The 14,530-nt window shown below is 32.2% G+C and overlaps 1 protein-coding gene across 2 annotated transcripts in view; it reads right to left on the bottom strand.

Annotated features, from left to right (window-relative positions):
• Window positions 1-14,140, bottom strand: part of Sf3b1 (splicing factor 3b subunit 1) — a 32,665-nt gene extending 18,525 nt beyond the window's left edge. Inside the window, exons 1-6 of one of the 2 annotated variants that reach the window (XM_072532234.1) lie at window positions 13,975-14,140; window positions 13,661-13,920; window positions 12,914-13,040; window positions 4,683-4,762; window positions 2,961-3,152; window positions 2,047-2,428 (exon numbers count right to left, since the gene is read on the bottom strand). In XM_072532234.1, the coding sequence (XP_072388335.1) occupies window positions 2,047-2,428; window positions 2,961-3,152; window positions 4,683-4,762; window positions 12,914-13,040; window positions 13,661-13,920; window positions 13,975-14,002 (1,069 nt within the window). In that variant the 5' untranslated portion in view covers window positions 14,003-14,140. Of the gene's footprint in view, window positions 1-2,046; window positions 2,429-2,960; window positions 3,153-4,682; window positions 4,763-7,808; window positions 8,942-12,913; window positions 13,041-13,660; window positions 13,921-13,974 lie in introns of those variants that run through there. The other variant, XM_072532235.1, reaches the window with a different exon arrangement.
• Between the last annotated feature and the right edge of the window lie 390 nt (window positions 14,141-14,530).

Genomic DNA, 14,530 nt, shown 5'->3' with positions numbered 1-14,530 from the left:
GCAGTTATAGTTTGTCAAAAATATGTTATTATGTGTTATTCAGTGGATCAATCATAAATTGAATTTAATGAAAATAAAGTATAATAATCCAAATAAACATGGACCCCAAGGATATTGACATTACGGAGATGAAAGCTTTCATAGGGCTCCTCGTATATTCTGCGGTATTCAAATCGAACCATGAGAATATAAAAACGCTTTTTGCAACAGATGGAACTGACAGGGAAATTTTTAGAACTGTCATGAATCAAAAGCCTTTTGCAGTCATTTTATCAGCTCTTCATTTTGATAATCCAGATGATCGAGAAGAAAAAACATGATCCAGTAGCAGCAATTTCTTAAATATTCAATTCTTTTATTGAAAATTGTCAAAATGCATATGGTCTAGGTCAATCGGCAACTATTGATAAAATGCTTGTTAATTTTAGGGAAAAGTGCCGTTTTAAAATGAATCTCCTTGGCTTATTCCGCTGCCTATTTCTATAGGTTCTGTAAGTTCCATCTATTCCTACTTCTATCTTGTTGCTTTGGCAGATGTTTTCGATAGTTTTTATAATATTTAGGGGAACTTCTCTATTATACAGCATCTTTGAGTCTTACTCTGTCAAACGCTTTCTTTAGGTCAATCAGACAATGAAATGCTGGTCTATTATACTCTAGTGATTTCTCAATAATTTGCTTTATAACGAATATTGCATCTGTACACGATCTTCCATTACGAAAACCCTGTTGGTCATCTGCTAAACTTATCCTCTGATTTATTAGCACTTGTAAAATTGTAGTTGTAAGTTTTAGCGTAGTATTTAACAAGTTTATACCTCTGTAGTTTTCTGGCTGTTTTTTTATCTCCTTTTTTGAATAGTAGAATTAGTTCGCTCGTTCTCCTTTCTTCCGGTATTTTATAATTTTATTAATTAATGCTGTTAATTGTTCTGTCATTGCTGCTCCACAATATTTCAGTAATTCATTTGGTATCCCGTCTTTACCTGCTGCTTTTTTATTCTTCATTTTTTCAAGTATTTTCCGAACTTCCTGTACATTTATATTAAGTTCTTCATTTGTGGTAATTTCTGGTGTTTCCGATTCTAGCGTCGTTTGTTCTTCCTTTGCATAGAGCTTTTTTAAGTAGTCAATCCACGTATCCTTTTCTATGTGTTTTGGTTCTCAAGGATCAGTTCCTTTACCTCCGTTCTTTGACCTCTTATGAAGCGCCATATTTCCTTTTGCAGACCGTAAAAATCATGTTCCATTTCTGTTATCAGTTAACATTTCTTAGTAATCATTTTTTATTTTTCTTACAAGTGCATGTGTTTCGTTTCCGATTGTCTTGTAATTATGGTATGCCTCTGGTATTTTGGTTGACATGTATTTCAGATAAAACTTTTTCTTTTCTTTACATTTTTCCTTCACTTCTCTACAAAACCATGGAGTTCTTCGCCGTGGGAACGATTTATTTTTATTTATATTTCTTTCACCAAGAACTTCCTTGGCCGAGGCTAAGATATTAAACTTAATTTTTGCCCAGCTTTCTTCGACTTCATCACTTATATAATATCCATTAATACATTATAGTAATCTAAATGGTTAAATACAATAAAAATATTGAAAATAAAAAAAAATACTATGAAAAACCTAAAGCAAATTAAACATGCTTTATTTATACTATCATTGTATTATATAAGTTTTATATGGTACTAGTATCCAATAAAAACATGAAATTAGAAATTCATTGTTTCCCAGAAAGAAAACAATACGAAAAGCACTATGATCCTCAGTAGTTATAAAATTAGGGTCTTATGCATCTCTGAGATCTTCACTCCATCCATCACCATCTACATATCTATAACATCTTATCATTTCACTATTCAATCTATCACCTTTTTTTCCAAAGGATCAATCATCCATATACAATAAATACCAATAGTGGTCAGGTTTGGTGTTTGGAGATGAATTCAAATAAATATGCTAATACGTGATTTATGTCAAATAGACAATATTATTTTCAAATATGATTTCTTCTGGAACTAAATAAGACTTTAAACTTACCATGAGGTGTTGTGGGTGTCATAGCTCCAGGCGTCATCACCTGTGACGGCGTCGCTGATGGTGTCTCATCCCATCGAGACCTTCTTTTAGAAGCACCCGGAGTGGGAGTTTCTTGTATAAGGTCCGCTCCGGTTCTGTCAGTCCTCGGCGTCTCTGCCCAACCGCTGGAATGTCCAGGAGTTTCACGTTCCGTTTTGGGAGTTTCGTCCCATCGATTTCTTCTAGATGTACTCTTGTCGCCGTGTCCGGGAGTTTCTCTGCCCGGTGTTGCGGGCCCCGGGGTAGCGTCCCACATTCTAGTGGACTGACCTGGGGTTGCGCCGGGAGTCTCGCTGCCTTTATGACCAGGCGTCTCGTCCCAGCGGATATCTGATGGTGTTTTCTAAGAAGAAAAAAACATAAAATATTCTTGTAAAATGTTTATTTAGAACTATATGAACTGGTTATATGAGAATGATAAAAACAGAAATTCTACTGATTAACTATCTAATTATCTGTCAGGCAGCTGATGGAAAAATACAGGAATAAGGAAACAAACGTTCATATGGTATTTATTAATTTTGAGAATAAATAATCTTTAGTATAAATAATTCGTACCGCAAGTTTAATAATCGATATAATATCTTATGGTACATCAAATTTTGGACGACCTTCACGAAATTTGTCCCGAAACGAACTATAAGTTCATTCGAAAATTGATCGAAATAAATCAGGCGATAACATTCCTGATAGATAATAAAAAAAAATCTTTCATTAATAACAATTTTCATGATTTAATTCCATGTACCGTGGACGTACTAGAAGAACAGACACTTGAAGAAGTTTTCTTATAATTGGCAAATAGCTTTCTCAATTAAAATACAGTTCATTTAACATTATTGTGGAAAACAGATTAAATTAAAATACAAACTTACGTCTCCTTCCCACACGGGTGTAGCAGAATTACTACTGCTAGGAGGAACCGCCAAAGTTTTCTTCTTTTGAGGTATTACGACCTCATCCACCGTCTGATCCCATCTTCCGCGCTTCTTTGGAGCTGACTTGGCCTCGCCGTTTGTAGCTTTTAAAGTGCCATCCTTTGCTCGTTCAATAAGTTGTTTGCGAATCTGGAAAAGAGTAAATGTGCAAATAAAATAAATCTATAATATTATAGACATATTAATAAACGCAAAACAAAATATCTTACATGGCCTATTGCAAGCTAGAAAACTGAAAAAGAAAGAACAAAATGGGAATAAACAAAATATGAAAGAAAATATACAAAGAAAATCATTAAAGTTAAAACAATGAATGGTAATGCTCAAATCCACCAGGCAGAGTAAGTCAAGTAACTTGAAATCCATCCAACTTACTTGTTCAAGAAGGCGCGTCCCACCACGGAACGCAGTGGTGGTGGGACCATATTTGGCCTACCTCACACTTGCTTCATGTAAACAGTCGTTCAAGTAAATACGTACTTGCTGTCAATTGAATTGGTCGTGTAAAGTCAATTTTTAAATTTGAAGAATTTTATTTAAAAAATATGAAGTGGAATGAGTAGACAACAGTGAAGTGTTTGAAGTTGTACAAAGAACAAACATGTCTTTGGGATTTATCTAATAGCCAGTATAAAAATAAACAAATGAGAGATTCTCCTATTAATAAAATAGAAAAAAAAAATGAAAACAGATGATTTTGGTCACCAAGTTGTGAAGAACAAAATAAAAAATCTGCGCACGACATATTCACAGGAACATGCTAAAATTGCAAAACACAAAGTCTCGTGCTGGAACAGATGATCTTGTTCGTTTAATTTTTTTTTCTTCTCTGAACCGCTGTTCAACTTCAGTTATTTTACTTGAACTGCGTAAATGCTTTACTTGAATGCCCTTCAACCTTGAATACTTGATTAAAGTTACTTATACAAATAAATTGAACGGCTACTCGACTCATGTAAACTAAGCTTTAAGAGCGTAGGCGCAAAATTTTGGGCCAATGCTTTTTAAATGCATTAATTTTTTTCGAATCCTGAGAAAACTAATAAGTATTTTTGAAAAATTTAAACGCAAAATGAAAGATTACATTATTACTGAGGGCCGACAGTCCCTGAAAACTATAATGTTTATTTTAATAAGTTACAGGGGTGAAAAAGAAGAGAAAATTTAGTGTGATTTTTAATTTCAAATATCTCATTCAAAAAAACTTTTTGTTTATTCTAAGGGACTTTCAGCCCTCGGTAATAATGTAATCTTTCATTCTGCGTTTAAATTTTTCGAAAATATTTATTAGTTTTATCATGATTCGAAAAAAATGAATGAGTTTAAAAAGCATTGGCCCGAAATTTTGCGCCTACGCTCTTAAGGAAGAAAGATCAAGAAGATAGTTCGAGGATTATATAGATGAACTCGTGGAAAGGGGGAGCCTGTATAGAGAGACTATCGAAAAATATAATTTGATTATCGTATTTCATTTTTTAAATAAAATCTAAAACACAAACTTAAAAGAAATAATCTCAAATATGTTGTTTACAAATAGAGAGTTGCAGTTTTAACGACAATAGTTGTCTTCCATTCATATTTCTCATGAACAAACTGAACAGTGCAACAATAATTTGTTTTAGTATTAATGTATTTGAAGAAAACGAAAAATGTACATACCTCTGCTTCTTCTCCTTTTAGCAGCTGCTCTTTCATAATCTGGGAGTAGTTTCTGGTTTGCAAATCCGGCGTTTTCCCACCTGAAATCACAAAAGGGCGTCACAAACGCCAAATTAGTAAACAGAAAAACATTTTTGTTAACTTAATTAATTCTTTACTGTTTTAACCTTCTACAATTTTAAAGAACTATCTGATTTGTATACCATTTTCTCTCTAATACCTTTAAATGCACTCCTCTGTATAGTTTCCATTTTATTTCTGTATGTTAATTAATTTGAATATTACAATAGTTTTGGTAGTATGATCAAGAACTGTACAAAATGTTCATAGGAAATGTTTTGAGCTAAATATCAACTTTGGAACATAAATTTATACGATAGCAACTTGATATTAATTTAGTTTTCGATAGATGGGGCAAATTTTATAATACATATCCTTAAAGCACTGTTAGAAAGAGCTATATTGAAGCTAATGTTCGGGAAAACAAAATGTGTGACAACCATTAATGTAATTGAAAAGAGAACTAATGATTTCATTAAATATCTCATTAGGAATAAGGAAACAAACGCTCATATGATACTCATTGATCTTGAAAAAGCATATGATAGAGTTACTCGAGAGATTGTGTTGTGAGCACTAGATGAGAAAGAAGTTCCTAGTGAATATGTGAAGATTGTGAGAGACATGTATAATGAAGTGACAACTAGTGTTGGGACAGGTGTGGGAGACACTGGTAAATTTCATATGAAAATAGGATTGCACCAGGACTCGGTGCTTAGTCCTTATTTATTCTCATTATTGTTGGATCAGGTAAGAGCGCAAGTACAGAGTAACATTCCCTGGTGCTTAATGTATGATGATGATGTGTAAGTAGGAAATACTGAAAGGGATTTCCTAGTTTCTTGTTGGAGAACAAAAAGAAAAAAGGGTTAAAACTTGTAAGACAAAAACAGTCTGTAATGTATTATTTCAAAAAAATTAAGTTTTGGTACTTCAGAAAACATAAAAAATAAGAACAATGAACCCACATAAAGAAAAGTGATCTACTATATGTCTATTCCTTTTATATATCTAATTAACAAAAATACAAACAGAGAAATGATTTAAGAGTAAATAAATTAAAATATCGTGTTTTGTTGTCAAAATTTATCTAGAAAATGCACTGCAATATGAATTACCAAAGATTATTGTGTATAAATGGAAGAGGAAGATGCTTGGTGTACCATTTCGCGAATATAAAAGAAAGACATCGAACAGAAACAGAAAAAAGACTAAATAAGGATTTCCAACAAGCAACTGCATTGAAGTGAAGATATGTATACAATAGAATCCTCGACGATGAAATACAAAACAAGGAAAGAGGAAATTGATTAACTTTCTAATAAAAATAACCACGTGGAAGATAGCAAATGCGATGAAGCAATGACATTCAAAGTACCACCGAATCAATGAAGAAACTATTTGCATAAAACAGGAATGGATCAAATTGGAAGAGGCATCTGGACGTCCGGACAGAAAGAATAAAAATTGGTAAAGGTTTTAATCTTTAAATCCTGATTAATGAAGAAAATTCAAAAACAATAAGTTTGTGTTGCCATAAGATATTAAAATACTTAAAAAAAAGTAAGGTTGAAACTTAAAAAAATGACAAAACAAAACCAAAATATCTAAAAGGACCACAAAAAGTCAAATGGAGGAGTATTTAGCTGGTATTATTAAAGAACTGCTACTGAAATACTTGAAAAAACATTAGGAAAGAAGTTTGCGAGTAAATAGACCTATTTCTGGTCAACTCCAAGAAACAATAAAGGGTAAGAGAACACGATATGAAAAGTGGTAAGAAAAGAGATCAGACACAGAACTTGAAAATTATAAGCTGCCAAAAAGTCTGAACGTTGGTAAAAGTTTGCCAAGTCAACTAAAAGAAAACTGATGGCCCCAAAATTTACAAAATTTTAGGCAAAAATAAAATAAAGATTGGACATAGAACACGGAAATGCAGACTTATAAGAGATAAAAAACTTATAAAATAAAGGAAAAAACCCAGTGATTGGCTGCATACAATAGTTTAAACAAAACTTACAAGGAAGTGGAAAACTTCTTGTGCAATTGGTATATTTAATTTATACTAAAAATATCCAAAAGAAGTAACAAAATTTTAAAACGTTTTCGGACCCATCAGAACATCATCAGGAATACTAAAAATTAAGCGACATGATGTCGATGATTAACGATTTATCAAAAAGGGAATATACTGAGCCCTTACTCGAAAATTTCGACCATGTCCAGGTCGATCCAAAAAATACCAGCAAACTGAGTTAGATGTTCAGAAAAGTCCGAGGGTATGAAACCCAATCCATGATGCACCCAAATTATTATTAGGAAAACAAAAAGAAAGTACCCAGAATGGTGATCAATACGTACAGCGGCTTTAATAAAAAATTAAAAAAGTCCATCAGACTTGGTTAGTTTCACAAGAAGGCTAAGATAGAAGAGTATATTCCCAAGTAATTATTCGCCAACCAGGTGGAATTATACTAAAAATAGATAAGTACTTGTAGCACTTTCAGAATGACACAATGACGTGCATTGATATAAGAGAGAGTAATATGTCGATAAATAACACTTCCTTGAAGAAAAAAATTGTCATTTTTTTATTGTGCCAGACAATTTTCACCACCAAAGTACTTATCACATAAAAACGTTTTTCAAAAAATGACAAGCGTGAAACCATAATGACAAATTTAGCGACTAGACAGTTAAAGTCTTAACTAGATGAGAGATCACTGCACTCTGTATGTCATGAGAGGGAGAAAGCAAAACAAGACTAGGATACAAACTTTAAACAACAATTTATTCCAAAAGTATAGAAGATGATGTGATATACAGGGCAAATAAAACATTTGGTAGAAATACAAAATAAATAAATGAATGCCACCGGAATTTTGAAACCATATCTATTAATACAAATTCAGTAAAAGGTGGCTATTATTACAAATCCAGTAAAAGGTGGATTCAAATGTAATATAATGACTGATAGTATAGTGCATACTTCTATGATTATGCAGTGTTTTCTACACAAATAAATACTGTAAGAGAAGATGGTAAACAAATCCGAATACGTACGTGCTTGTGGCCGCCATCACAACAAAAACTTGCAGTTTCTTCAAAACTTGGTCTATCGTACCTAGAAATAGGCTGGGGTAATTAATAAATTTACTAAACTTTGCATACACACACTCAAACTCTCGAAAAAGTATTTTCTTTTACTTATTCTTGTTCTATTACCAATATCTGTGTACATTAGAGATGTGTATCCGCATTCGCATTGCTTAAGGTTCTCTTCAAAAGGTCAAACCTAGATGACGATTTTCCCAAAGAACAAAATCATTAGATTAGTTTGGTTTGGCACTTGGATTTATGTTTAAATACTGTTCAGAATATCTTTTAAAAGCAGTTATTCCATTCATACAAATCAGTTCATTCCAGCATACATATACCCCAATATCATATTCCAATTTGAAGATAGGTTGATTATGAATGCGATATGTTTTATAACAAAATATGAGTCTAATAAAAAATAAAACTATGTTCTCGGTCTAAAACCAAGTTTTATCTAATTTTAAATGAAAATTAAGGGACTATTACCGTCTAGAATGCTAAAACATGACACATTTTCAACAATTCTGTTTGTATCTTATCTATTATATATGGTAATCAAACTTTTTTTTATATTATTGAACAACTCTTGAAGATTACAAAAAATATTTTTTTCTTTTTTTTTTCATTGTTCCTGTATTTTAAAGATGGCGCCAAAAATTTTTGTTTCAAAAATTACTGCTCCATGGCGGATAGTTTATATCTGGAACAGCCAATTTGGGAAAGGTTTTAAAAAGAAGGGCCCTTACGTGATAGTTTACCAGAAAAATTAAAAATTCTTAAAAAGAAATCAAATGGCGGGCATTTGAAAAAATTGTTCAAACATTGACCTCTTTTCAGTCACAAAAATTTTATAATTTTTTTTTTGTCAAATTGTAGTAAACTGTCATAAACAAATCTAAACCAAACAATCTACAGTTTATTCAAACCTACAGACTTTTTTGAATCTAGTTTTTCACAAAACTTTAATCTCCAGATTTAGTTGGTCGATTTTAATAAACTTTGACACATTTTGTTTATTGTGGTTTTCTCTATGATAGTTTACCACAATTTGACCAATAATAATAATAATAAAATTTTTGTGACTGAAAAAAGTCAAAAAACTAGTCAGTTGTTTAAGAATTCTTTCAAATGTTCGCATTTTTTTTTAAGAATTTTTTCTGTTAAGCTATCACGTAAGGGCGCTTCTTTTTTAAAACCCTTCTCGAATTTTATATTTCAAATTTGCAATTTCAGAGATTAACTGTCGGCCATGGAGCAATAATTTTTGGCGCCATCTTTAAAATACAGGAAAAATGAAAAAAAAAAGAAAATTTTTTTTGTAATCTTCAAAAGTTTACAATATAAACAAAGTTTGATTGCCATATATAATAGATAAGATACAAAAAATATTGTCTTAGCTCCAATTTTATACACAAACTATAATAGTGACATTCCCCATCCCCTGAACAGGTCAGAAACCATCTTGCTGTATGCCGATGACACAGCATTACTTTCCACAAGTACCCTTAGGGACGCATTGGCACTTGTCTGTATTCGATAGGACACAATTACAAATGAACAAAATAATTAACTGGTGCAATAGATGGAGGGTTACCTTAAACCCATCCAAAACTCAAGTCATCCTATTCAGGTCCCCCTACTATAGAGGAAGGGAATCAAATAACTCTACTAGAAGAAAGGCTAGATTATATTCCTTCTGTGCCCTACTTGGGAGGACACAGCAATTCAGCAAGACTCTCAATTGGGACAGACACATATCTCCAACTCACAATAGATACAGTTAGGAAGGAAGCTAATCTCCTGGATGCTTTATCTAGTAACAGAGCAGGCACCAGTTCCAAAACATTAACACATATATCTATGTGTCACTCAACAGTAGGCAAACCAAGAAACTCCTAACCACCGAGAGGAAAATAGTGCAGAAATGTATGAGGAAACATGCATACTATCGCTCTAGATTAATCCACCCACTTGCAAATCTGCATATAGTAGAAAATATAATTCATTCTCTCAGCAAGACATATGTATTAAGAACTATAAATAGCCTGAACTACAGAGCTAAGCTGACCCTCAAAACTTCTTTCCATTGCAGAGGGCACATACTCACCAGGAATCCCACTAAAAAAGTTCCTTTCCTACCAGCCAAACTTCTACCCTGGACTGGTAACGAACTTCCTGATGGGTATTATGACATCCCTGAAGCAACTCCCCTTAAATATCATAGATAAAATAAGCTGTAAGCCAAACACGCTAATCCAAGAGCCAGCTCCTTTTGTATATTTGGTAACAGACAGGTACTTCCTCAAAAAACATGATTGGCCTCATCTCTCCTTCCCACAAAAAAAAATCCCAACCACATTCTGCCTCCGCGCTCCCTAGCAGCATACTGCCACTCTCTCCATTTCTGCTCACGTTTACTGCCATCCAAAACTCCCGCTAAAAAAAGGGAGACCCGTCCTTGAAGAGGCATACCAGCTAAACAAGGTAAAGATGATTCAGATTCGAAAATATTGTTGAAAATGTGCCATTTTTTAGCATTCTAGACAGTTATATGAATATTCCAGATTATATGGATTAAGTCTAATTAACTTTATAACAAAACCAACAATTATACTCAAAGTATGAAATAGTTGTCAGTGACTCTCCTCTCTCTCCAATGGCACTACAGCCCAAATCGAGCCTTGGCCTATTCAAAACTATACCTCCAACCTTGCCGGTCCCGCGCCGATCTTCCCACCTTTTCCGTGGCCTTCCTTTTAGTCTTGCGCCCTGCATTTTACTATTTAGGGTTCTTTTTTGTCAGTGACATTACTTGAAAATAAAAATAATTTTTTGAGAGCGGCCCTAAACATAAGGTGTTTTCTGATACTACTAAACAGTGTAATCAAAATGATCCTTGTAATACAAAGTTATCTGCAAAAATCTAAAAATAACATTCAGTGTTGCTATTAAATTTTTTCTTGGGGTCAAAAGTACATTTCAAGTTCATTTCTGGCTTAGTATGAAAGATTCATGCATGAATTTAAACAAAAACCCAATCTATAACTTACTGCAGATAACTCAGCATATTTTCGTTTATTTTTATCAAGTTTAAACAGTGTGTTTATACAATAAATTGTTTGCCTCTACCAATTGGGTCTATACTCTAATGGCTATATTTATAATAAGAGTAATATGGCATTTGAAGATAAATATTCCATAAGAAAAAACTAGTAATTGACAAATATCTACTAGAACAACTAAATCAATTTAATTAACTAGGATGTTGCATTTTATAACAGTTTCTTGTTCAATGCTAATCTACAAAATGAAGACCTTCTTCCTTTTTTGGTACTATAATCCTTTAGAGTTTTGGCCTGCTTGACAATATGCTTCCATTCTACCCTGACAGCTACTTTCATTCTCTACTGTCAGTTGCCCACAGCTTTAAGGTCATTCTCTAGATCATGTTCTTTTTTCTTTGGTTTCTATGTCTGCATTAATTTTTTTGTCTAGCCCATCGTTCATTTTAACTGTCTATGTACTATCTCTCTCGATTTAGTAACTTGCTTTTCATTAAATCTTTGGATGTATAAAAGCACTTATTACTGCTAAGAAACTTTGGTTTTTGTTGTAGCAATACAATCTGCTGTATTTTTTCTCACTTATGTTCATATTAATACCCGAATTAATATTCTAATTTGAACTAAACCAAATATGCTCTGAAAATATGGATAATTTTAAAAAAAATGTTGCTGTCTATAAAATGTAGTTCATTTGTCCATCTGCTATAAAATTCCATTCATTTCATATATAAAATAAAATGTGTTAATTAATGCAATATTTGCAAAAGAACTTATAAAAGTATCTACATATTCAACCTATCTTTTTCAAAAATCACAGATGTAAATGTCAAATGGAAACTCTCTTATTGTTATATAGTACTGTGTACTTTTGGTATAAGATTTGAAATGCAATTTGTTTTGGTACAATGATTAGTTATAGACTTAATACTGTATTTGCACACTATGGAAGTAGCCTGTTTGATATGATTGTAAAAATATTTTTTTAAAAATCTGAAATTGTATATATTGTAAAGTTATAGTCTCTTATAGTCTTATATATGTATTGTCAATCTGATACCTGAAAAATTATAAGATGAATGGAATATTTTCTTTCAGGTTATGATATTATTACATTATTTCTATAAACAAGGGAAAGGTGAAAAGTTTAGAGCCTACTGGTCATAGATAAATAAAAGATGATCCATTTTGAAAGATAACCAAAGACAGCAACTACTGAAGAAAATATCAAGAGATAAAATATAGTTCTATGTAATCATTGATTATGTTTAAACATAAAATTGGCCTGCAGACATCTCAGAAAAGAAAATATGACACATTTTACATAAACAAGTCTATATGAGAAGGTTTTATGTAAGACTGGCACTACATTTGTTAAATGTTAACTACTTCGGCAACTTCTTGGGTCTCAAATAAAGAGATTACCTGCCAAAGAACCAAAATATAAATAGGAAAAGAGAGGTTGCAAAATATTAAAATCTTATATTTGAACAATGCATCGGTCATGGTTTGCGATTGGAAAAATTCAACGATTATAACAAAATTATTTTAGCAAGTAAAGAAATTTCCACCCAACATTCTCATGGAATCTTTTATATTCACATAATACAAAATAGAAAACTAAAATCAATAATGCACTAACAACCAAGTAAATATAAGTTTATTTTGCATTGCCAGCTTATGTATTCAGACAGGGACAGAGAAAACTTATGACAAATTGACTAAAATCTTAATTCAGTGTGCTACAAAGTCAAAATGGCCTTATAAAATAGAATTCCTACCTAAAAATAAAAAAAAAGTTAAACAAAAAAATGTTTTAATTCTAGCATTTAAAACTAAATAATTTGAAATATACCAAAAAAATAAATAAATAAATACAAAATGTTTTTTTATTATTTCCAATAAAAGAATTTCCCACAAACAATGTCAATGTTATATAATTTAGAAATTTAAAAATAGTGTTACTATCATCTAAAATTAAATGTAATTTGCAACATACGAACTTACCGTCTGCAAAAGGATCCACTCTTTCAGGGGAAATAATCATCCTTCTCCTTTTTTGTCTATATTCATCTTCCCTATCAGCAATTGTAGGTCTACGACGGTCAGCAAATGGATCATAGCCTTTTTCACTCTAAACAAAATTTATAACACATATTTCAGACAAAAATGGCTATATGCTATAAGAAATGTGAAAATTTTGATAATTAAGAAACATTTGATAGGCAGATCATCAGATCTACTAAATGGTCCCAATGCACTAAAGAAAACAAATTAAATACTATGTTTATATGCGATTGAGCCACAATTATTGTTTGTAATGACAATTACATTCTACCTAATAATTTGTTGTTTCAATTTCCTCTCCAGAAAAATCTGATGAGAACCTTGTCAACAATCTTGGCAATTATACACGGTTTTGTAACAAAATTATGTGTGGAAATCGAAACATCAAATCTTTACATAAAATGTAATTGTCATTACAACCAATTGTGGCTCAATCCCATATAAACATTGTATTTAACTTAGACATGTCACAAGAAAAGTTTCAGAACCTTGTTAAAGAAAACGAAGTTTTGTTAAACATAAAATATAAAGCTGATAAAATAAATAGGGGGGTATTTGTTTACTCCAGGCCCTATGCTTGAGGAATCAATAAATAGGGTATATCTTTAAGGTTATGACAATACTTTATATATCTTGATTGATTTTACTTGAATAAATATAAATCAAATTTATAGCAAAATATTTTACCTCTGCAACATCGTTTAAAAGAGCTACACGTCCTCCCAATCCTGCTCGTTTACTAGAAAAGCCTACATCTTCTTCATCATCATCCACTTCATCATTAGCAGCGATGGATGTAACATATCCTTCATACTTTCCTTTGCCGGTTTCGTAAATTTCATCGTCGAAATATCCACCCTCTCCTAGTTTTGATTTTTTCTCATCGGGTTTTTCTACAGGAACTTCTTTTTTCTTTGACTGAATTTCCCGAATTTGTGCTTCTATGTCTAAAAGGGTCAATAATGTAAAGATCGTTTTGTCTGTTAATATTCCGGACTTACCTTCATGTGTGCGAGGGATGTTGTCCATGGTTATAATTTACAATACCATTAGCGAGGTAAATTATTATTCTCTCTGTGCTTGTGATTATTTATCAAATATAAAATAACAACAGTACAATGTGGAAGTAAATGGGCGATTAGTCTGCTGTCACCTGTCACACGTCAAGCTGTCAAGCCTGAAGCTCATGAGAAATCGATTTCTTGAAAATTATTTACATAAAATAATATTCATACGGGACTGATGCGAAGTTTGCATTGCATGGGTGGAGGCATGTAATAATTTGCGAGGGGATGAAGAACATGGTATTTTTGATGCCTTGGCAATAATTTAAGCACAAAGAAATACGGAATTACAGAAGACACTACCGTCAATCGGGATGAATCGGAACAATTTTCAGATATTTTACTAAATAACTTTTTTTCTAAAAACGCTAGAGGATTCGGACAAAATTGTAGGTCCCTATTATAGCTTTTAAAAGGAATACTTAGTTCACTTGTTCTATTGGCAGGTGATTTTAAAAAAATATTTCTATAATAGCTGTTCCGATTGACCCCG

Source organism: Diabrotica undecimpunctata, chromosome 5, assembly GCF_040954645.1.
Source record: "Diabrotica undecimpunctata isolate CICGRU chromosome 5, icDiaUnde3, whole genome shotgun sequence".
NCBI classification, from domain to species: Eukaryota; Metazoa; Arthropoda; class Insecta; order Coleoptera; family Chrysomelidae; genus Diabrotica; species Diabrotica undecimpunctata.
This window is presented reverse-complemented; position numbering and strand designations above follow the sequence as displayed.